At 47.8% G+C, this 23,738-nt stretch overlaps 1 protein-coding gene across 1 annotated transcript in view; it reads left to right on the top strand.

The window, feature by feature from the left end:
• The window catches only part of LOC138581134 (arf-GAP with SH3 domain, ANK repeat and PH domain-containing protein 1-like), a 1,625,721-nt gene that overhangs the window by 1,311,297 nt on the left and 290,686 nt on the right, over positions 1-23,738 (top strand). The window contains exon 24 of the mRNA XM_069652230.1: positions 1,061-1,219. Coding sequence (XP_069508331.1) covers positions 1,061-1,219 — 159 coding nt within the window. The remainder of the gene's footprint in view (positions 1-1,060; positions 1,220-23,738) is intronic.

The raw sequence follows: 23,738 nt of genomic DNA, 5'->3' as shown, positions 1-23,738 counted from the left end.
GTATCTTATATATCATACAATAATTATCTATTCATTCAATGTAACAAGGGGATTGCACCTATCCACAAGGCTGTCTGGGATCTGGGACCACGCTATCTGCAACTTTCTGTTGCTAAATACTCTCCCTCTAGACCTGTACGTTCTTCTGGCACCAACTCTGTGTGTAAAGTGTTTCGCTAAACAGAGGGATGCAGACCAATCTCTTTTTTCAGCTGGCTCCCTCTTGTTGAACGGCCTCCCCATCCTCTTTATATTGAGCATGACCTCCTCAAATTCCAGAAGCTCCTCAAGACTTTCCTCTTCACCTCGTCCTTCCCTCCTCTGCAAATATCACAGTCTCTGTGATTGATGATCAGGGCCCTTATGTGTCCTTTGGGGTCCTGGCCCTCCACACCCAATTGCCTCCGCTTCTGCCTACTCACAGCACTTGCCTCGACACCCACCTTCCTTCTTCCTGTAGGCTTGCACTCACCTATCTAATGCGGCTCCACGCCTCATAGCACTTACTACACTATGCAATTACATCTGCTGCACACCCAAGAGTGTGGACACTCCAGCACCTAACCCCACACCCCTCTTCTCCCTGTACTTGCACGTTCTGAATACTCACAAGGCATAGTAGGTTTGTCTTTATCCTCCACTGTATTTGTTTCAATGCCATGTTCCCTCCCTGTTGCCCTGTGGGCGCTTTGAAACAGATAAGTGCCTAACAAATGCAAAATACATAAATAAATGTATAAAGCAGTCTGACAAGAGAATTCTAGTTTTCATTGTTCACACATACAGAGACTTCTGTATGCCATTGGGTCCAACTGGAACATATGACTTCTAGGCAACTTTTGAAGGTGTGAAATGGCTTCACTATTCTCTATGATGTTCCCTGCAGCCCTCTATTACAAGATGTCACGCATTTTATCCAAAGTGTTATCACATTTCTTTGCCTCAATTGGCTGGCTTTGTTACAATGTGACTTTTAAATATTGCAATATAGGCTCCAGTTACTGTCCGGGGCCAGTATTTAGTTGACATGATGTATTCATCTGATCTTCTCTTTTGCCAGTTCCCTGTGTGCCGCCCCCACCCCCACCTCCTGCCAGTCCATCCTCATCCGCCAAGAAAATTCCACCACCACCACTGACCACAAAGCACAAGCGAGCCCTGTCCGAGCCATCTCCGGTGGTGCCACACAGCCCGCTGAGCCAAAGCAATGTACAATTTGGTAAGTCACTTTGATTTTTATGTTATGTTAAATGTTCTTATACCGTGCACTCAACCACATGGTCCCTTGGTACTCTGGCAGATCTGTAAGGCAAGACGGTAAGGCTGTGTGCAAGCTAGTAGGACTGAGCAGGAGAAAGAGCAAGGGAGTTGTGATGTGCTGTTGGCAGCTACAGTTCGGTTTACACTGTTCGCTGAGCATAGATGTGCTTTTCGGTTGGTAGCCGTCATTTGCTGTTGTGCAAGGCTGTGTGGTTTGTTTTGTTGTTGTGGTGTTGTGAAGTTTGTGCAGTTTGTTGTGATGTAGAGATGTGGTTGTGTTTAGTTCAGAGTTTGTGAGGTGTATGCAGAGGGGTGAGTTTTTTCTTTTTTGTAGAGTCGGTTAGTGGCGGTACCCTACCCTACCACCACTGTTTTGATTGACTGTGGCCTGTGTCCCTTCCCCTGCCGTATATTCTGGTGTACTACACTTACCACTCTTATGTTGTGTGAAGATAGGTTGGTCCTCAATGGGCTAGTCAGTGGCAGTACCTTTCTATCCCCAGGGTTTACAGTTTTGCAATTGTCTTCATGATCGTATGTGTAAACATGCATGACCTGCGACAATTTGTGTATGCAAGTAAGTTTCAAACAGAGTATTTATGGATGTTTGCAAATGTTATCCATATGTTTCGAGGGGATTGGGTCCTCCGACGTATTCCATATCTATGACATGTAATCACCACAGCTGTGCTGCTTCGGAAACTTTTTCGGCGTCTGCGTCCTGCGTCGATGACGTCGATGCGCCGTCGTCGAGGACCTCCTCCGACGTCCGACGTCATCCGATGTGATAAGTAGGACGCACGACGCCCATAGCCTCAGTTCCGTTTTTTCCGCGAACGTGTTGCTTCGTGTTTCTCGGTTCTAAGCCTCGACTCTTTGGAGTTCTGTTCTTTCTGGTTCTTCGAACCTGTTCGTTTGTGAATTTCCTTCGGCGATGTCTTCCACCTCGTCTTCAACCCCGCGTCCGGGCTTTAAGAAGTGCGGGGAGTGTGGGTCCAAGATGTCGGTGACTGACTCGCACGACGCCTGCCTCTGGTGCCTCGGGGAGGCCCACGACACGGATGACTGTGTCGACTGCCAGTCGCTCACGTCCAAAGCCTTACGCGAACGTAAGAAGAAGTTGTCGGTAGGTCGGGTGTCCAAGCCCCGGAAGTCGAAGTCGGCGGGGCTTTCGACGGATGATTCGAGGGGTGACTCTCCGCGTCGTCGTCGGAAGTCTCGTCGGTCTTCTTCTAGGAGTGGGTCTCGCCACTCCTCGGCCACTTCGAGGCATTCTCGGAAGCGCCGTCACCGGTCGCCTTCCAGGTCATCTTCCGAGGATTCTGCACGGCACGTCGGTTACCCCACCAGCCGTGCGACGCCGGAAGAATGGGCTTCCTTCGGGAAGAAAATGTTGGCGATTCTTGAGTCGCAGGGTACTCAGCCGTCCGCGCCCCCGAGTGGGGTCGGCCGTGTGAGGTCGAGAGACGCCGCTCGCAAGAGTGGTCGGCACGAGTCACGGGAGCGGTCCCGTTCGGACAAGGAGGCTCGTTCTCGCCGTACCCGTTCCAGGTCCCGGCCCTCGACGCGTTCGAGACCGTGTGCTCCTGTGAAGTCTTCGAGGAAGACATCGACGTCTGAGGCGTCGAGGGCGTCGACAGGCTTTCTCGAGGCTCCGGCTTCGAGGGCCTCGTCGAAGCCGTCGACGATCAGGTCGTCGAGGGACACGCTCGGGGCTCCGGCTTCGAGGGCTGTGTCGACGCCGCCGATCCTGGAGGCGCTGCATCTGACGTCGACGCCGATTTCCTCGACGTCGACGCCGATCCTCTCGGCGCCGTTGCCGGTTTTCTCGGCGTCGGCGCCGATTCGCTCGACGCCATCGACGCCTTTCGTGTCGGAGGTGCCCCGTGTCACGGGTGTACCCCCTAGGAAGGCTCTGGTTAAGAGCAAGCACTCTCGGGTGCCTTTTCGCCACCTGGAATATATTTCGGAGGCGGATGAGGATTCTGATGGCCTGGTTCCTAGTCAGGTGCCAGATGAAATTGTCTCGGGCCATAGTCAGTTTGACGATTTGAGGCAGTCACTGCATGATGCCAGTGGACTGGACACCTCTCCGGAGGTGGAATTTTGTAGGCCTGAGCCTGGCTCCCATGCCGATTCCTCGTACCGGCGCCTTATGGCTAGGGTGTCTGAGTATCTGGGATGGTCTGCTCCCCCAGGGGAGTTTGTGCAGGATGATCTGACGGACATCCTTGATGTTGGTCCCCCAACTGACCCGGTACTGCCGTTCCATATGGCTTTACAGAGAAGGGTGGCGGCGGCTTGGACTGCTCCGGATAGTCTCCCGGCGGTGGGCAGATCCTTGTCGCGTAAATACCGTCCAGCCAGTAGCGACCCCTGCTACTTGACCAGGCACCCCACTCCGGAAAGTTTGGTGGTGCAGGCGGCCACGGCCCCGGCAAAGCAGGCGTCGTACCCTACCATCCCTCCTGATAGGGACGACAAACGTTTTGATGGCTGGGCGAAGAAAGTGTTTTCTTCTGGTGGTATGGCGCTTCAGGCGGCCAACTCCATTTGTGCCTTGTCACGTTTCACGCACACTCTGTGGAACTGTGTTGCGTTAGCGGCTGAACATATTCCCGAAGGGGTTGAACGGGATGGTTTCCTTGCTATGGTCCAGGATGGTAAGGATGCCATGTGTGAGTCCGTTCAGTCGGGTCTGGACTTGGCTGAATGCGTCAGTAGGTCCATGGCGGCGAGCACCGTGATACGCAGGTTTGCGTGGTTGCGGAAGTCGGGGTTTGCTCCTGATGTGCAGTCCCGGCTCCTCAACATGCCCTTTGATGGTGAACACCTTTTTGGCAGCAAGGCTGACGAGAGCCTTGAGAGGTTGCAGACCTCAAAAGCTGCAGCGAAGTCGTTGGGCGCTGCAGTTCGCCAACCTCCGCCTTTTCGTCCCAGGGGACAGCAGTGGAGGGGTGGTTCCTTTCGCTATTACTCATCCTTCAGTAAAGCGAGAGGAGCTGGCAGTCAAAGAGGCCAACGCAGGGGTACCAGAGGTGGACGACAGGGTACCCGTGGTGCCAAGGCCGCTCGGGCAGTTGCCTCTTTGCCCTCAGGTAACGCCGCAGCCGCTCCCATTCAGTCGTGAGGCCATGTCCCATGGTTCGCCGGTTGGGGGAAGGCTGGCGCAGCATCTTGTAGAGTGGCAAGCCATTACTTCAGATGTGTGGGTTCTGGAGATCATAACCCACGGCTACTGTCTTCCTTTTCGGCACAGGCCTCGCGACAATCCACCGGGGAACCTCTCTTTGCAGAGTCCGGATCCGCTCCTTGCGCAGGAAATTCAAGCCCTGCTGGAGAAAGGCGCCATAGAACTGGTGCCTGTAGCGGAGAGGAACAAGGGATGGTATTCCCCTTATTTTTTGGTTTCGAAGAAAGACGGGGGATTGAGACCCATCATGGACTTGCGCGATTTGAACAAACTCCTCAGGAAGGACAAGTTCAAGATGGTTACTCTCTCTCAAGTCCTCCAGGCCCTTCAGCTTCAGGACTGGTTGGTGTCACTCGACCTCAAGGATGCTTACTTCCATGTGCCGATCCATCCCAAGCACAAGAAGTACCTGAGGTTCGCGGTTGGCGACTCGCACTTTCAGTTTCGGGTCCTGCCGTTCGGATTGACCTCCGCCCCGAGGGTTTTCACCAAGCTCATGGTGGTGGTGGCAGCGCATCTCAGGCAAGGGGGGATTCACGTCTACCCCTACCTGGACGATTGGTTGATCAGGGGGAGCTCTCCCGAGCAAGTCCAGGATCATCTATCGATCGCCTGTCGCTCCCTTCACAGGCTGGGCTTCTCCCTCAATTTAAAGAAGTCCCATTTGACGCCAACGCAGCGGCTCCAGTACATCGGAGCAGTGCTCGACACTTCCCTGGGGCAGTGTTTTCCTCCCCAGGTGAGGGCTCTTCACATTCAGCAGATGGTGCACAAGTTTCAGCATGCCCAGACGCTCCCAGCGTTCGAGTTCTTGAGGTTGCTCGGCCTCATGGCATCCTGCATTCTTCTGGTGCCAGAGGCTCGCCTGCGGATGAGATCTTTGCAGTGGGCACTCAAGACGCAATGGTCGCAGTCCTCCGGCAGGATGTCGGACTCGATTCAGGTGCCGTCCTCGGTCGCCCGGGACCTTCTGTGGTGGGCCGTCGAAGGCAACTTGATGAAGGGGGCTCCATTTTGGCTTCCCTGGCCGGAGGTGACGATCGTGACGGATGCATCCCTCACGGGATGGGGAGCTCATGCCAACGGGCTGACAGTCAGCGGTCGCTGGTCTCCGTCGGAGTCCAGACTCCATATCAATCTGTTGGAGCTGAGGGCCGTCAGGCTAGCCCTGAAGGCTTTTCTGCCGTCTGTGCGAGGGAAGAATGTCCTGATCCTGACGGACAACACAGTGGCCATGCACTACCTCAACAAAAAGGGGGGGGCAGGGTCACTTCCTCTGTGCAGAGAGGCGATACAGCTCGAGTTCTGGGCCATCCAGCAGGAAGTTTCGATCTCGGCAGTTCATCTGGCCGGTGCCGAAAACGTGACGGCGGACGCTCTGAGCAGGCAGAGCGCGATCTCTCACGAGTGGGAGTTGGCTCAGGAGATTCTCCTGGAGATCTTCGCCCTTTGGGGGACCCCTCAAGTGGATCTCTTCGCCTCCAGTGTCAACCGGAAGTGCGAAAGGTTTTGCTCGCGGGAATTTCCTCCAGAAGGAGCCTTAGGAGACGCGTTCGTGGTGGAGTGGTCATTCCCGCTGCTGTACGCGTTTCCTCCAGTCCCCGTCATCCCGCAAGTGCTGCGGAGGTTACGGAAGTTCGGTTCCCGGATGATCCTCATTGCCCCGGCGTGGGCTCGGAAGACGTGGTACCCGGACCTTCTCGACTTATCCATCTGCCCTCCACGTCGTCTTCCCTACCGAGACGATCTGCTACTCACGGGAGGGGGGTCAGGTTCTCCATCCAGAGGTCAGATTCCTCAACCTTCACGCTTGGTTTCTGAAAGGTTGAGGTATAAGGATTGGGACCTCCCTGAGGACGTGATGGAGGTGTTGCTTTCGGCCCGAAGGCCGGCAACAAAGTCTCTGTACCGTTGCCGTTGGCGTAAGTTCTGCGACTGGTGCAGAGTTCAGAATGTGGATCCTTTTGCATGTGACATCCCCATGGTTCTGTCCTTTTTACTTTCTTTGGCCCACAGGGGCTTGCAAGTGGGTACCGTTAAGGGTTACCTGGCGGCGCTGTCCATCTTTAAGCGCTCGTCTGAAGAGTGTTCTTACTTTAAAATCCCTTTGATTTCACAGTTCCTGAAAGGGCTCACTAATGTGTTCCCTCCGTCGCCTTTCCTGGTGCCCGGTTGGGATTTAAACCTGGTTCTTAAGTTTCTTATGGGTGCTCCGTTTGAGCCTTTACATTCTTGCCCTTTGAGGCTGTTGACTCTGAAAACTGTGTTTTTAGTTGCGGTTACTTCCGCTCGCAGAGTGAGTGAGTTACAGGCACTTTCAGTTAAGCCTCCCTTCACTGTATTTCACAAGGACAGGGTTGTCCTTAGAGTTCGTCCTTCTTTTCTTCCGAAGGTAGTGACGGAATTTCATTTGGCCCAGAAGGTTGTTCTTCCGGCATTCTATCCTCCTCCGCATCCTGGTAAGGAAGAGGAGAGGCTCCATAGGCTTGATCCTAGGAGAGCTTTAAGCTTTTATGTTTCACGCATGTCCCGGGTCAGAGTGGATGATCAACTCTTTATTGGTTACGCTGGTAAGCGTTTGGGGCAAGCTGTGACGAAACAGACTTTGTCTCGCTGGATTATTTTGGCCATCTCGGAGTGCTACCGTTTGGCGGGTAAGGACCCACCGGCTGGCTTGCGGGCCCATTCTACCAGGGGTATGGCTGCGTCTACTGCCCTGCAGAGGGGTGTTCCTATTCGCAACATCTGTGATGCAGCCACCTGGGCTTCAGTACATACATTTGTACGTCACTATTCCCTTGATTCCATCCGAGCACAGGATCTGGCCTTTGGCAAGGCGGTCCTTTGCTCTGCTATTTGATTGGCTATTCTACATTTTGATTCTAAATTCTTTCCCTCCTCCTTGCTTTGGTACTGCTTTGGGAGTCTGTCATAGATATGGAATACGTCGGAGGACCCAATCCCCTCGAAGAACAAGTTACTTTCTTACCTGGTAACGTTCTTTCGATGGGATGGTCCGACGACGTATTCCATATCGCTCCCGCCCGGCCTTCCCCGCTGCAGAATTTCTTTTGCGATTGCAGCTTACGTTCCGCAAGGCTTTGTGTCTGACTGGCAGTTGGCTTATGTCACACGTTCTGGGGGAAAAAACTACAACTGAGGCTATGGGCGTCGTGCGTCCTACTTATCACATCGGATGACGTTGGACGTCGGAGGAGGTCCTCGACGACGGCGCATCGACGTCATCGACGCAGGACGCAGACGCCGAAAAAGTTTCCGAAGCAGCACAGCTGTGGTGATTACATGTCATAGATATGGAATACGTCGTCGGACCATCCCATCGAAAGAACGTTACCAGGTAAGAAAGTAACTTGTTCTTCAGTATGTTCTGATATACTTTGTGATAGTATATGTGTGTTTGTGGATTTGCAGATCCGCATTCATAATACACATTGAGATGAAAGAATCAGGCACTGGACTCGAATTTTGGTGAGGTTAGTTTGATAACTCTTTAATAGCAGCACTGTGGAGGGAACACAGGAATTAACAATATGTGACACTCCAGCAATCCTGATCCTGTGTTACACGGTCCCCGTACTACAATTTATGTAGATTTTTTAATTTGACTGAAAACAATGTGTCTGGCAAAATAATTCAAGACTTCATTAAGGAAGGTTTAACTGCTTGCAACTAATACAATAATTCTTTATGTGGAAACTGTCTAGCCCTGATTTTTTCCAGGGTTGCTCCCATCAATTCCTAGAGATACCAGTTCAGATGTGTGTGCTGTTTCCCAATTAAACTTGCACAGTGTTATCAACATTCCAATTGAAGTCAGGTCAACTTGCACCAGAATAAAATTTGGCACTGTGTGCGAGATTATATGAGCATGGACTGAGACTGCAATTAGTGAGTATGTTGGTAAAACACTGGTTCTTTATGTCAATGTGGAAACTCTGTTTTGTCAAAAAACACATATGTAATTCAAAATGAGGTCTCTCTAACTATACCAGGCTAGTGCAAAGACTATAAGGCCTAGTCATTCTTAATCAGTTCATTTATATATTTTCTTTTAATTTGGACTCTCACAATTGCATTTTGTGTTTATTTAACCTCACCCCTGCAAAGAGTGTGTTGTTTGAGGTCCATGGAAAAGGCAATACAAAAAAGCCCTTTTCACCTTCTTTTTGTACATGAAGCCGTTCATTAAATATCACCCAATTTGACAAGTGTTTCTTTGGGTAAGTAAAATAACTTAATGTAATATTATGTAACAGGGTATTGCATAGTGCAACGTTTGACTATTTCTGGGGCCTTTTGGTACTGGGTTCTGTAAGAGAGGGGATGTGGAAGGGAATTGGTGCGTGCGGGGGGGAGCTGTGGTGTGAATTCTAATGTGTTGATGAGTGCAGATTCAGAAGTAGCTACTGTCTGTGCGCCAATAAATGCCTACGTTTTAGGCACATGGGGTCTCCCGGCACCATTGTTTCCGGACCGGCATATTACATGTCTGCATGCCAGAGCCGCTTGCCCAACAGGTCGGACCCTGCCGGACACAGCGGCCACGATAAGCAGACCGTCACCAAAGGACTGACACTGTTATTAACAGTGCTGGTGCTTCCGTGTTCCCCATTCCCATAGAGTCCTTTAGGACTCTATGGGAATGGTGAATTACAATTTACCTGCACCTGACTTTCCGGACCGCCAGGGTTGTAATCCCCCGGTGTTACCAGGAAGTCAGGCACTGGTAAATATTTACGGGTCTTTCGTCAAACTGCTGGTAGTACTGGCACAGTTACATCCGGACCCGTAATGAGGCCAATGGTCTTTGTGTGGCAGTATGGGCCCCAGGTGTGATGCACCTTTGCACAATAGCAATGTATCAAAATACATAAATAAATGTGGTGGGTTGAAAGACTAGGTAAAATTGGTCAGTCTATGTTGGGCGCTATATGAACAGCCAAGCTAATGCTGGATACCTCCTCTTGTTTATATGGATCATGTGGGCATACACAGTCTAACTTTCATGGAAGAGGTCAATGGTTATTTTGGATTACACATTAGATTCTGGTTTTGTTAGCATGTTTGTGTAATTTGGCCTCTAATGTGCACACCTGAATTATACATGAATCTTCTCATTCTTAAAAAGTTAATGTCTCAAGTTTGCCTGACCCAATTCTCTAAATGTTTCGGGAGTGCTCAGTTCCACTTAAAAGCTAGGTATATGGCAAACATCTAACAAATAATAGGATAGTTTCAAGGTATTTGGTGACATTTTCATAATTGTTTTTATGTAGAAAAGAAGGGTGCAGAAGAAGATTTTTTTGATAGATTGGTTTTCAACTCTCCATAAATACCTTCCTACTCGGGCTCTTCGCTCCTCCACCTCCAACTCCCTCAGGGTCAGTTGCTTCTCCAAGCAACGAGTTGGGGATAGATCTCTTTCCTTGGCTGGGGCCTCCCTCTGGAACAGCCTCCCTGCCTCTCTGAAACTTGAGGAGAACCCTCTTCGGTTCCGAAAGCACCTCAAGACCTTCCTCTTTGCTTCTGCCTTTGTTCTTCCTCAACCCTGCTTATCTGTCTGCTTTGGCAAAGGGCACCTGGTTAGTCTCTGATTTTCGGGACCAGGTCCGTGCCTACCAAAGCCACACACCCGCACTGCCTCCTGGTATCCCTTGCACTTGGGTCTGTATCTGCAACCCTACAGACCCCTTACCTGCACTTATTGACACCCCTGTCTGTGCTTTAACCTTGAGCTTGCCACCTTGCTGGCTGCACTACCAGTTGTTTGTTATATCCCTTGCTCTGCACTTTCCACTCCTCCCCTCCCCCTTGCACTTTTTCTCCCGTCCCTCTCCCCTGCACTTGTGCATTCTCAATGTCACTGGGCCTAGTGAGATTGTTGTTTTTGTCCTCCCTTGTTCCCCTCCCTTGCCTCGGCGCGCTCTGAAACACTTGTTTATGAGCGCAATACAAATATCATATCATATCCCATCAACCTAAAAAAAAAACACCTTTTCAAGACAAATATCTTGAAATTATCCACTTAGACTTTTGACATTTTAATATAAATGTTTCCCTAAAGTGGATCTGGAGCACACCACAAATATTTTGAATAAGCAGATTAGGCAAATGTGTGATATCCACTTATAAATGTAAAAATATCTGTTTTGGGCCTGTGCAGTAGAGTCAAAGTTACACAGACATGCATATTAATGAGAATTCCAAATTTACTATGGAAATATGTAAACATTTTCATCTTTAACTTTTGACATCTTCCATAAATGTTTACCAAACATGGCAAAATAACTTGCTTGGCGATATCCAGACACACATGCAAAATCAGGTGACATTTGATTGATGAATGTTTTCTTGGAGAAAAAAGTGCAAAAAGTTTTTTTTTATTGACTCTAGAAAACCCCTTTGTGGGTGCAAAGTTACACAAACATCCTTTCGGATTTAGATTCTGATTTGTGTTTTATGTAACTGAACACTTGCATTAAGTACCAGGTAGCTTACATCCGTATTACAGTGAAATTAGTAGCGTAGTGCAAGTTTAATTTGCAGTGTGGACTTTATGTAGAATGAGTGAATGCATTAACCTTAACATTGGCATTTCCAATGTTTATAGAGTTTTCATTTCATTTGAATTTTCGTCGTTACTCGCTGTTCCTTCGCTCCTGGTATAATGCCAGTCTGCTGTTTGTATCTACTACAAAGCTCTCTGTCACATTGTAAACACAGGCCAAGATCATTAAACACAGATGCAATTTAGTTGGCAGATCAGTGGGTGATATGGAGGTTTGTTTCTTGTTCCTATTGATTAATGAGAAAAGAATATTGAAAAAGTGAGTTTCGTGATAGGTTGTAGTCATTAAGTTGTCATTTCAAAAATGCAAGAACACACTTTTCAAGATGAAAGTGCACTCGCCTCACTTCAAACTTACTCAGGATTCCCTGCGAGACTGCTCATATATTTATATATGTTTTTGAAAGTTTTATGTATCACATTATTGGAGAATTATAGGCTGCACATGTCGTATGATATCAGCAGCTGCACTCTATACCTTACCATGTGTGTCTAGAAAGACATATGATGGCATTATTGTGGCATTTGAGGTTGCACGCAACATATGACAACCAATCCCCTAAACATAGGAAACCTCCCATTATCCCATGTTTCAAAATGCAACCCCACAAGGAAGCCAGTTTTTCTCCATGTCCCCTATACCATGCTCTTGCCTCCTGCCAAACCTACTCCCCAAATCCTCCTTGACCTTTTTTAGTTTTAGTTCATAGGTGATGCTTTCTGTGAGGGGACAGAAATGTGAGGTGGACAACTTTGTAAAGGGTTTCTAACCATTGCCATTTTATTAAACAAACCAAGTAAAATAAATGCCTCATTATCCTTACCCTTATGTGGATTTCCCAGCCTATAGTAAACTAAATGGGAACACTCTAACCAAGGGATCTCTACCCCTCACACTAATACAACAATGAACACAAAAAAAGGTATAATATGGCAAATTGGTTCCACAAATTTAGACAACATGTAAATTGGTTCACAGAGAAATCAATGTCTCTTGCCTTGAGTGGCAGATCCAAACAAGAATGTTCTTCACAGTTCAAAGGAAAACCAAGTAAATACAGCTTTAACACAAAGTTCTGTTATTTCAATTAGGTAACTTGCCACAGTCACGAGCTCTCACACCTCCTGGAATGAGAAGTCCTCCAAATTATCTTGAAAGGGAAAAGCCACAAGCTCTCAAACCTCCTGGATTGAGAACTCCTTCACCTTTTAGGCAACAACAAATGGTGTGGTCAAAATAGATAGCTTCAAGTCTGACAGCAACTGACCATCTGGTCACAATGGCTTGCTTCAGGTTTGACAGCAACAAATAGTCTGATCAAAATATCATGCTTTAAGAATATATACGGCTTTCCAATAGTACCCCTTAGCACTTTCTCCTTTTACTACCCTGGTGGTACCTTTCACCAGGTCTCTTTGGGGAAATTATATCTTGACCTACCGATCTACTCACCTGCCTGTCTCCCACAACAGATGAGTTTCTCATCAGATTACAAACAACTTCAATAGCCTTCTTCAACATAAGCAGATTACCAGCATTCAAGAGATAGAACCTTGACATCCCGTCTGCATTAATACCGACAGTAATGTTCAGTATTAAGTCTTCCCCTGCTTCTGTCTTGGTGGTAGCAACGTGATCCTACACCAACCATAATGATAGTGAGCATAGGGCCTTTTGGATAGCGTACATGCAATGGATCAGTATGCAGAATAACTCAGAGGCCGAATAATCAAACCAACTCAGGAAGATGGCAAAGTTTGCTGTTTTATTAACAATTATCTAAAACAGGGAGTTATAATGACAACAACGGACTTTCGCTCGTGCTCTCAGTGAATTTATCATAAAAACACATTTATATACTAAATATTCGCCATAAGTGATGTCATACTATGTGGCAAATGAGAAAAACCTACGAGGGGTTGTGATAGGCTCAAGGGGAACATCTAAGTATACTTTCTATAAGGGGTGGGATTGTGATTGGATATCTGCTGTCAGGTGGACAATTTATGCCTACCTCTAAAACATGTCATCTTAAACAATATTGAGTACACAGTATATTAGTGGCTCTCAAACTATAAGGCCCTTCATTACACAGCCCTCTATAATTGGTTGGCACACTCGTGCCATGCCTGGAACATTCGGTTCACTTAGCACATTCAGACCCAGGTGCAAGGAGGTGGACTTGATTTTGCCTCCCAGACCCAATTAGTCCAACGTCTCTCATCACCCATGCCTTCTGCCATGAAGATCGTCTTTGAACTTGGCTTTGCAGAGCATTCTTGTCTCTGGGACTAACGGGGAGTGCAAGTGTGCACTATCGTTGTTCTAGGACTCCAAGCTCAACTCTGTTTCCATCCTTGGCTCACGTGACAGGAGATCACAATTCGGTCCATTTTGCAGCATTTAAATGTCTCAAATGAATAAAACTTGACACGCTTGATGTTCATTCTTTGCACCTTTAAAAAGGGATGATTCAGCTTCTCATGTTTGCTGCCTTCAAGAATAGATAATCGGCCTTGGCTGCTTCAGTTTTGACACCAGGCCAGACAGCCTCGCTGTTCGCATCCACAATCTCATCTAATTCTGGCTGCAACACAGTTCTCGGCCTTTCCTCTCCATGGGTCCGGGCTTAGTAAAATTCATGACACCGATGTCCAGTTTATATACAATGGCGGCAGTCTATTCACTACATATAGCCAGCTTCTAAGATCACTTAGTCTACTTGCGTTACAGCATCTGTACAGTTATTGAACAGCTTACTTTTCTGCAGTGCGTCACACACATGCAATCTACTGTTCGCATATGAAAGTGTACTCTCTTCTTAACTTCGTCATCAGTTTCTATAAGGTCCATGCATTCTCTTCAGCCAATCTTCTCAGTGCGTCACGCTTGTCTTCCGTGTGTAATCACTAGCTCCCCTTTCACTCTTTTTCATATTCCGTCGGGGAGTTCCTCCCTCAGATTGTTGAATATTCACTGTGGTATGGTCACAACTGCTGGTGTCAAGCTTGGCACACTCTCAGGCTTCCAACATACAGGAGACAGGGGGGCGGGAATTTCTGCAGAGGCATGCAGCTGCTCCTCTAAAATAGGTTTCCCCGAACCTGCATGAAAACCTTTGCAACATTGGGGCTTCTCACTAGTCCCCTCTTGTGTTTGGCAACCTTTATTGGACTGATGTTGCCTGGTTTTCAAGAACTCTTGGCTTGGCGCTGAAGATATACTTGGGTTTCTAACAGAGAATCCCCACCAGGTTGTACATATTTGCACAAACTCCCGCTTCCATTCCTGGACCTTTCAATGCCAGCCCGTTAGGCACATTTGCAACAGTTCAGTATTCATAGGATTGATTACTTTGCCTTTTTTTTAAAGGTAAAAGGTTTCAGTATTCACAAGCGTTCTTAGCTGGTCGTTGTAACTCTGTAACCGTTCGGCATTGGTAATGCTTATGAGCTTCTTTTCGTACGTTAACCACAGTTAGGTATTGATAGCGTTGCTTAGCCTGCCTGTCACTCGCTCGCAAGTGATCCCACCTGCTCTGTTCTCGTGCCGTGCACGGGAGCTCCCCAGAGTCACTCACATGGCTAAAACTCACTGGGTAAGTTGCTTCCTGGTGCTCTTCACTGCGTTCGCCACACGGCTACACTTGTGGCTCCCTCTGACCAGGCGCACCTTCTCCTTTCGGTCACTGCCATCTCAGCCACGTTAGTTTGGAGTCCTCTGGCCTCCTGAGAGTCTCCGGCCTCCCGAGAGTCTCCGGTGCAACCCTGCCACCTGGGACCTCTCGACTGCTCTCACTACACCTGCCTTCCGGAGCAATGGCTCTGCACGAGATAGTCTTCTGGAATAAGCTTTTCTTCCACACGCCTCCTGCAGCGCAACCTCAGAAGTTTAGGGTGATAGAGGCACAAGACCCTGTCAGGACTCACAACGGTCTCGGGATTTTCCAGCTTCTGTACTCCTCTCTCCTGCAGCATACATGGCCCGTGTTGCTTCTGCTTTTCAAACTGCAACAACTTCTGCTTCTTCTCTTTCTCTGTTTCTACTACCTGCACCTGAGGGGGCTTTTTATGACTCGCACTCTCCCTCTGAGGTCTAGGTCCTTTCTGCCCATTCATCGACCACTTCTATATCTTCATTCCTCTGTATCCCTCTTCCTCGTCTCAGTACTGAGGGAATTATGGGACTGGATGTCCCGACTGAAAGTGTTTGTTTTCCTTAGTTTTTCTACATTGTGAATTTGATTTCCACCATCTACAATATTTAACAAAAGGTTATCGGAGCCAATCCTAGGGCCGGTTTGAGAAGAAGCACATTACTCTTTACTTTGATGACTTCCCTTATTATACTGCTTCCTCTTATTATCTTTTGGGAACTAGGGGGAATACTAGAATTATGATGGCAATATGCCATTGCATATTGAAGTAATGATTGGATTCCCTCTCGACAAGAGGTTAAATACTGTGTCTCATCCCATAGGTATCCCTCACTACCCTGTCCCTTGTCTCCTCCCGGGTGATCCTCCCGCAGTATACCCCAAGGTCAGTTTCAGGAAGCATCTGCCTTTCCTTGGCCACCCACGAGGACACTTTTGGGAGAGTTTCAGTGAGGGATCCTGACACCTGCTGTGAGCCAAAATGATTGGTATTTGTGCATGCCATTTATGGAAAAAGTGCACGGGTGACATTCAGCTATATCCCCACCCACTCACACCACTGTTTCAGCCTGTATTCTTGCCACTGCCAACCCTTTCCCTGTCCTTGACTCACCTGCTTCGAACACACCCTGCCATGACTGTAAGTTAGCTATGACCTTTGTTCGGTTTAGTTATAGCGGTCATAGTGAAAACAAACGTGATAATTGATTTTGCGAATGAAAGGTTGAGCACACCTTAGTAAGACCAAAAAAAATACAAGCTATCTTACTTGATTCAAAATGAAATATCTTTTATCAATGTATATGATATGGTGCAGAGCTTGCACTTCATTAATAGCTGGTATATTCTGGTTTCACACAAATGTTGGATTTAACTAATAAACTATTGGACAATGATGAAAACGTGTTTTATTTAGATATTGGAGCCTTCTCTGTTCTACATTGCATGGTAGTAACTGCCCAACATGGCTGCTGCCTGGCTCTGCATTGTCAGAAGCATTGACATATCCCTTTTCAATTCTGGTTTTGTGGTTTGTACAGGCAGTGGTTTTAATGCGGGTCGCCAGTGGTGCGCTCCAAGCCATGCCCTAATAAAGTTGTGCTCGATAGTAAAAGAAGGGTGGGCTCCACCCACAGCATGGTAGGAAACCACTTGGCAGGGAGTGTGATTGTGATGATGATTTGCCCAGGCTTCTTGGGCTTAGACTGGACACGTTTTATCAAACACACATGCAATTTAGTTGGCAGATCACTCGGTCATATAGAGGTTTCTTCCTTCTATTGATTCACGAGAAAATGATATTTAAAAAGTGAATTTCGTGATGAGTTGCAGTCAATATATTGTCCAAAATGGAACAGCGCACGTTTCAAGATGAAAGAACACTCGCCTGACTTGGTGCAGGGGCTCATACATCCTTAGGCCATGTCGATGCCATGGATATGTCTTCCCGAAGCAAACCCGTAGAATGAGAGGCTGCCTTTCTTGGTGTGATCACTGTGGTCAGTGGCTTTAGTTTTCTCCAAACGGTCTCACAATACACCCTCTCCGTAGCTACTGGTGTTCTCGATGCATGTGGCAGTTGCATAAAGCTCTGATTCTAGGGGCAGTTCCCACCCTCTGTGTGCTGAAAGTGCATTTGGTTCGGCCATGTAACGTGAACATGGATCAATCGACAAGACTGGGGAATGTTTCAATGTAGTGAATTTCTATAGTTAATACTTTCCTGATAAAAGAGGATGATCGATAAATCAGAGAGAATCCCCTGCCAAACAAAGTACTTCAAAATGCTTAACAGTGCCAAATAATATGCTCCTTTTAATGTTCAGGATGCCTTCTCCTTTCCCTACTCTGATGAAATCCATCAGCTAAACAGAAATCTCTCTGCACAATTATCCAGTTTAACCACAGTGTGCTGTCCACAAGAGTCTTTCTTCTGGTCAATATTTTTCTCATAGATCAAGTCTCTATCCCTTCAAATGTTATAAATTGTGCCCCTCTATTGGGATGTGACTAGGGGTATTCTCCCATTTGGACCCCGGGAATCCTCTATTCGGGTGGCCACGGCACGGCCATCACCTTTGGATCCAAACCCTGGGGGTGGATCAGTGCGGGAGGATCACCGGGGTAGGGGAGTCTGGGGTCATTCTCATGGGAATACCCTAGGTGAGACGCATTATTTCAATTTTTCCAATGCACCCCTACCAATATCCCAAAATCTTTATGGGATGTTGTCACCAAAATTCTGCCCCCCCCCCTCCCCCCACAGCACTTTCACTTACGGAAAAGATGGAGAAAACAGGGGAAATCCAAATTACCTCTAAAACCTCAAATTAATTTTACCTCTCCACAATACTACAACTCCCATAATTCCATTCCCCCATTGAAATCCACAAGGATGGGGACAAGGAAGAGGCAGATGGGAGTCATGAGGATTATCCATAGGAAACAATGGCCAATGGATTCTGTCATGCTAACCAGAGTCTCCGCAGGAGCGATGAAGCCCTCTGGTCCCATTTTGGATGGGAGGCTACCTGTAAAGAGAGCGATAGGTTTGAGGGTAATGACGGAAAAAGCCCTGGAAGCCCTCCACCCCCTTCACCCCCTAAATACTGGAATGCTGTAGTGGTGGTGGTTCTAGGAAAGAATGGCTCACCTTTAGTTTAGTATGGTGGGTTCTCCATCCTGCATCTGCAGGGGCGCTATGGTCCCAAGTTTCACTCTGCACAGGGTTAGCTTGTTGCTGCTGCCACTGCCGTGAATGGGCTGATGTTGGATTACAGCGAATTGGCCGCTGTACAGGTTAGTGTCCGGGAGCCAGTTCCATCACTGGTTCCTCTATGCTTCTGGAGAGGCAGAGAACACAGTTGAAATCACTGTATTTGAATACAGGTAAGTACGGATTTGCTGAGACCTCCCAGTTGCCTCATTGGGTGTGGGTGTGCGGATTGTTCAGGTAAGTTTGTTAAGTTCAATGGGGTTGGAGCAGGAGATTTGTGTCCAAGTTCTAACCTGTTTGCTCTGTTTTTTTCCCCCTTTTTTTCAGGTCTCCAGGAGTTGCAGTGGAGCCGGATGGCGATCAGCATCTGAAGAAAGGCGGAGCGGGAGCGACCCGAAAAGTCAGTGCTTCAGGTGGAATCAACTGGAGTCCTGCGGAATGGTTCTACCGCACGCGGTCACTGGAGATGCAAGTATGAAAGCGCAGAGCTTCAGCAGAGTTCTGACTTCTTCTTTCATGTGCTTGGAATCCTCAGGAGAGCACCCGGGAGGGGCGCAGAGCTGTGAAAACGCTGGTCGATGAATCAGGAGTCCGGGAACAGGTAAGCATGTGCCTTAGGCTACAGAATGCACACAAATCATGGTTCATTCTCTGGGCATGGCTTATATAGGCAACCACGCCCAGAGACTAGAACGTGCAGCACAAATCTGAACTGGCACCAAAGAACCCATGTTGGTGGAAACGGGAAGTGTCATTTTACCTTATGGGCGCTGGGATTCCTATGGGGTGAAATTAATAATGTTTTGTTCCTGGCTTGCCAGGCCCTCACCCACAACACTCCTGCTTGCTCTTCCCTTCTACCGCTGTGATATAAGAACGGAAGTAACTTGGATGTGTGCTTCGGGCCTGTACCCATGACAGATTCGGATAGACAGTCTCCATGTTGTCCCTATAACGAGGTCAGGCAGGGAGGTACAACTATTCACACCGGACTCCAATTAACTCTAGCTGGGATTATAAAAGCAGCAGCCAGGAACATCATTGTGAGCGCGACCCACTGGTGAAGCTATAAGACGCAAATAAAACCTTCAAGCATAGCTCTCAACTCACACGCTTTTGGCGGGTGTCACCCGCCTTGTAAAGCTGTGAATCACCCGCCAAGCTTCCTGCATGCCCATTCATTGCAATGGGCGTCTCACCCGCCAAAACCAAAATCGGGTGATTTCACCTGCCTTTGCAGTACAAATGGTTGAGAGCTATGCTTCAAGACCAGCTGCAGAGTGTTCCGGCACCACGTGGGTGCTCGTATGAAAGACTCTGGCTGATCCCCCTTTGTTTTGCATTGAAACTATAGATAACAGAAGGCCGTAGGAGTGTCAGCGAAATAGGTCAAAGTGGTCATACAGGAGGTCAAGCAAAATCCCGAACAATCGAAAGGCTTTGATCTACAAGTAGTGTGAAAGATAGGGATGTGAATCCTGCAAGCAATTGGAACATGAAATTGGCAAGACTGAGCCCGACCGAGGGATGCTGACGAGGGGAGCAAAGTCTAAAGTCCAGAGAAACAGTGTGTTGACAGCTGTAAACCTGGCAGAGGGATGCCCACTATGAACTATTTGAAAAGAACTGAGATGCACAGGAGAAGTACACTGACCCGCTGGTCATTTTGGAATCCGAGCCCGACGGAGGGAGAAACTAAGAGACACCATAAGACAGGAGAAGTACACTGTCCCGCTTGTCAAAGAAGAGTCAACGCCCGGAAGAAGGGGACCCAAGTGTGAGCCGTTATCACCCTGATTAAGTGAACCTGAGAAAGGGAGGTTCACAGCGAACTGTTGAACAGACTTTTTTGTGAGAACAATAGCAGAAGACTTGTTGAAAGCCATAGGGAACCCGGCCAAGTGAGGCCCACAGTCGAGACGGGGCTGAGCCCGAACGAGGGAGATCCAGGGGTGAAGTCATCACCCAAAACCGATTGGAATTGGTTTTGAAGGGTCAGCCCCAGAAGAGGGGGGACCCAAGGGTGAAACCATCATCCGACGTGAACTGCAAAGAGAACTGTGTGTTTGTTTTGTTATCGGATAGATCGGGCCCTCGAAGGCAAGAGACTTTCAGGAGAAACGATACTTGGTCATCGACGGTCCTGATGCTGCCATTGGAACTGTTAACTCATGCTGGGAAAGCTCGAGTGTGTCCTGTGCTACAAGCTCCCATTTTACCCCGTGCAGAAAACGTGGAGACGGGAGTCCCAGGCTACCGCATCCTGACCTATTATTTGAGAACACTTCTTCTTTTTCGTGAGAACTATCCCACACTCCTTCAGGAGGATAGCTCAGCGGCAACGTGCCCGCTTTGGAAGCAAGACCACACGGAGCAACACAGGTTCGATCCCCGGGTCCGCGCTTAGAAACCTCTGGGTATTATAGAATTTTGAGAAGATAATGTTTAAAAAGCAGCATAGAGAAGATGTCTATGTGGAACAGTGGGGACCGTTTAATTAATTTTATGACTGAAGATTTAACAGTGTATGAGAATTTGCTTAATGTCGTCTGGTAGGGTGGGTGTTTGTATTGTGGCTGTGCGTCTGGTCACGTCCCATGTTTTTTTTTCTCATCAGTTAATTGGAAAGCCATTGTTAGAAGTTAGTGATTTGGATTAATTTTTTGCTTCAAATGTGCTATTACTTTTTATTCTGATTGTTATTTACTTATAAGGATGTTTTTTTTCTGCTGAATTGCATATGTTACTTGTGTGTTGTTTATTTGTTTGTTAAAAAAATGAAAATAAAGAGATAAAAAAAAAGAAACCTCTGGTATTAAGCGCGTTATGATTTACCTATCATATCATATCATTAGTTGTGAAGTTTGGCAATAGGTTTCTTAGTATAGGCCCTTTTATTTTGGCACAGCGCCACTAGGGCTGCCTTATTTTCCATTTGATGGTTGATGCTTGCTCCCGTCTTGGATTTAGGTTTTGAAGAGGTGTTTTTCCAACCTGCATACAGCATTCATTGTTCAATAAACACCCTTGAACTGTGATCACATGTGTCTGCCTTACTTGTTGCCACCATGAGTTCCTCACACTGTGGGTAATTCAGACAGTGCCTGGTTTTCTCCATCAAGTACAGGGGCACCTGGATTTTCTCCCTGACTTTAAGACTGAGACAATTGGGGTTGCCATTCCCATTTTCCACAGGTGAGGTTAAAAGTGCCTTATCACTCCATCTTTTAGGGTCCTTTTTTCCTTCTCCACAACCTCTCCATGCCTAGCTACATGCCCTTTCCTCATCTCCACCATTGCTTTAATGCCTTCAAAAGGAGCTTCATCCATACCCACGGCCTACGGGCAAGTGGACTTTCTCAGTCCTTGCTGTTATTGCTAGCTATCTCCTTGGTTGCCTGTGGCACTTTTTCAAAACTTCTCACTCACACCTCCTTCTGCTACACTGCTCTTACCTATTTGTGTTCTGGAAGGACCTCCTCCTGCTGTTCTTAACCACCCACCCCCTGATGTTAACCTCATAATTCCTTCCAGCATTCTAGTCTTTCCTCCTACTGATGTTCAACACCAACCACCTCCTGTTGACTTCCAACCTCCTCCTGATGACTGCAAATCTCCTTCTGATATTAGTCGCCAACCTTTTCCTGATATTTTCGCCACCCTCCTCCTAGCTAGCTCCAAAACTCCTCTGATTTTCTCTACCAAACTCATCCTTCCTGTCCTTCACCTCCTGTCTCAGGTGACTCTTCTGCCTCTCTTGTGTCCAAACTCCTCCTCCCACTGTCTTGTCTCACCAACCTTCTTCCACATCCTCTTTACAAACCACCTAATGGCTTCAAACTCCTGCTGCCCCCTCCTTCTCCAAATATACCACTGTGCTTTTAACAAGCCTTTTTATACCCTGTTGGCCATCAGGTTCTGGAGTTTGCACCTGTGCATGATAATAACTGGACCCCTGGGATGTCCCGCTTGAGTTCTGTATTGCAGTCGTGTGTATTTGATTGTGTATTGGACTTGCTACTAGGCGGGCAGACTGCTGTTTTTTAAAGCTGATCCCTCATCTTGGATTCCCTGTTTGCGCCTTTCTGTGAATACACAGTAGCATTCCCCAACTCCAGTGCAGCCAGTGGGACCTTTGCCGAATCTTGCAAGTACTTTGAAGTGATCACAATAGTTTCTGAGGAAGGTCCTTTTGCAATGCCCTTAAAGTACTAGTGGTATCATTCTGTGGCATGTGACTGGTCCCTGATTAATGACTGGGGCTATGTGGGGGTGAGCAGTGAATACTCACAATACCACCGCTGTGTCCATCCTCTGGTAGTTTGGGGGCTTGGCAGGTCCACCTTTCTAGATGATCTCAGAATAAGGCTGGGGACTTTATCACAGTTTCTAATTAATGGTCTGCAACCGACTGGGGAAGGCTTGAGGAGGGCAGTCTGTGAAGCGGCTGATCAGTGGATTTATGAGCTGAGTGTTGTAGCAGATGAGTGTGGCCTGAGATTCCCTCTACCATCTGTCTCACTATGATCTTCGTTGTTCCCCACCTGTTACTATCACTGCCCAAGCCACTGCCAAGGATTACTGCTACCTGCCCAAGCTACTACCCCCTTCCTAAAACTGACCATACTCATTCCAAGCACCTTCATCATCTTTTCCAGCACAGTTCCCGACCTTATGAAAACATCCCTCTAGTTGGATAAACTACTTCTGTTTCCCCTCACTAACTACAACCAGCTGCCCTAATAACTACTACACCAGGATTCCAGGATTCCAGGACACCAGGTTCCAGGATTCAACACCACCTGCATCATCAGCCATCATCGCAGCATTCCTCATCAGCCACTACTATCCTTTGGTTTTAGTCACCACCATCTCACTTTTAACCATCCTGTGCTTCGGCAGCTGTCCCCTCTGCTATCTAGAAGTCACAATCACCCCCTGCCAAATAATCCATCACAGTTCCATTCCTCACCAGCAGAAACCACCACATGCACCAGCTGCGACCCTTGCCAACTGCTGCAGCGGCCATTATCTTCATCAGCCTCTACTGCTACAGTATCTCAACAGCCATCTTTCCTCTTTTCACAGCAGGGCCCCACCTTTCCCTGCCTTGGCCTCCACCCCCATTCTCTGATCAGTTTGCCTGCACAGACCCCTCCCTCTGCTGCCACCAATTGCTCCAACTGCCAATATTAGGTTCAACTGCATCACCACAAACTGCTCCATACATCACTGCCTACAGCCCTACACTTATCTATGTTGGTAATGTACAGCCACCCAACACTGCTTGATGCGTGATGGCACCATAAATGCACCCTGATACATTAGCCTGTGCCACTTCCTACTCAAGCAGGCATTTCTGGCATCCCCATAACCCAGCACTCCATTGGGTGCTTTCCACCTAACCCCACTCTGGATACCCAGAAAATGGAACTACCCTTGATCCAGCATCTTACATCCCTCTCCACCTGTTGGCACACCAGCCAATGCACTCCACCAGCAGTGCCTGCCTCCCTGCTGAATTTAGTCATACAACCAGACACCTATGACCTGAGAGATGACCAACATAATATTATTCAGGAATTGTATTGGGTTTTAACTGCTCTCTGTTATTGTATGACAACACTGAGACGTGATGATTATTTCTTTTTTCGCAGTACCCCTGCATTACCCCATTCCTCCATAACTCTCTATGGCATAGGATATCTGGCCAGGTCTCTGGTCTGAGATCTTCAGGAGAACAGGTTTGTCACTGCCCAGGGAGTCATGCATTGTTGGATGAGCCTGAATCATTATAACAGAGATGCTAGTTACAAATGGTAG

The sequence above is a fragment of the Ambystoma mexicanum genome, chromosome 3p (genome assembly GCF_040938575.1).
Source record: "Ambystoma mexicanum isolate Mex_15411 chromosome 3p, UKY_AmexF1_1, whole genome shotgun sequence".
NCBI classification, from domain to species: Eukaryota; Metazoa; Chordata; class Amphibia; order Caudata; family Ambystomatidae; genus Ambystoma; species Ambystoma mexicanum.
Note: the sequence above shows the minus strand (reverse complement) of the source record. Positions and strands in the feature narration are given on the sequence as shown.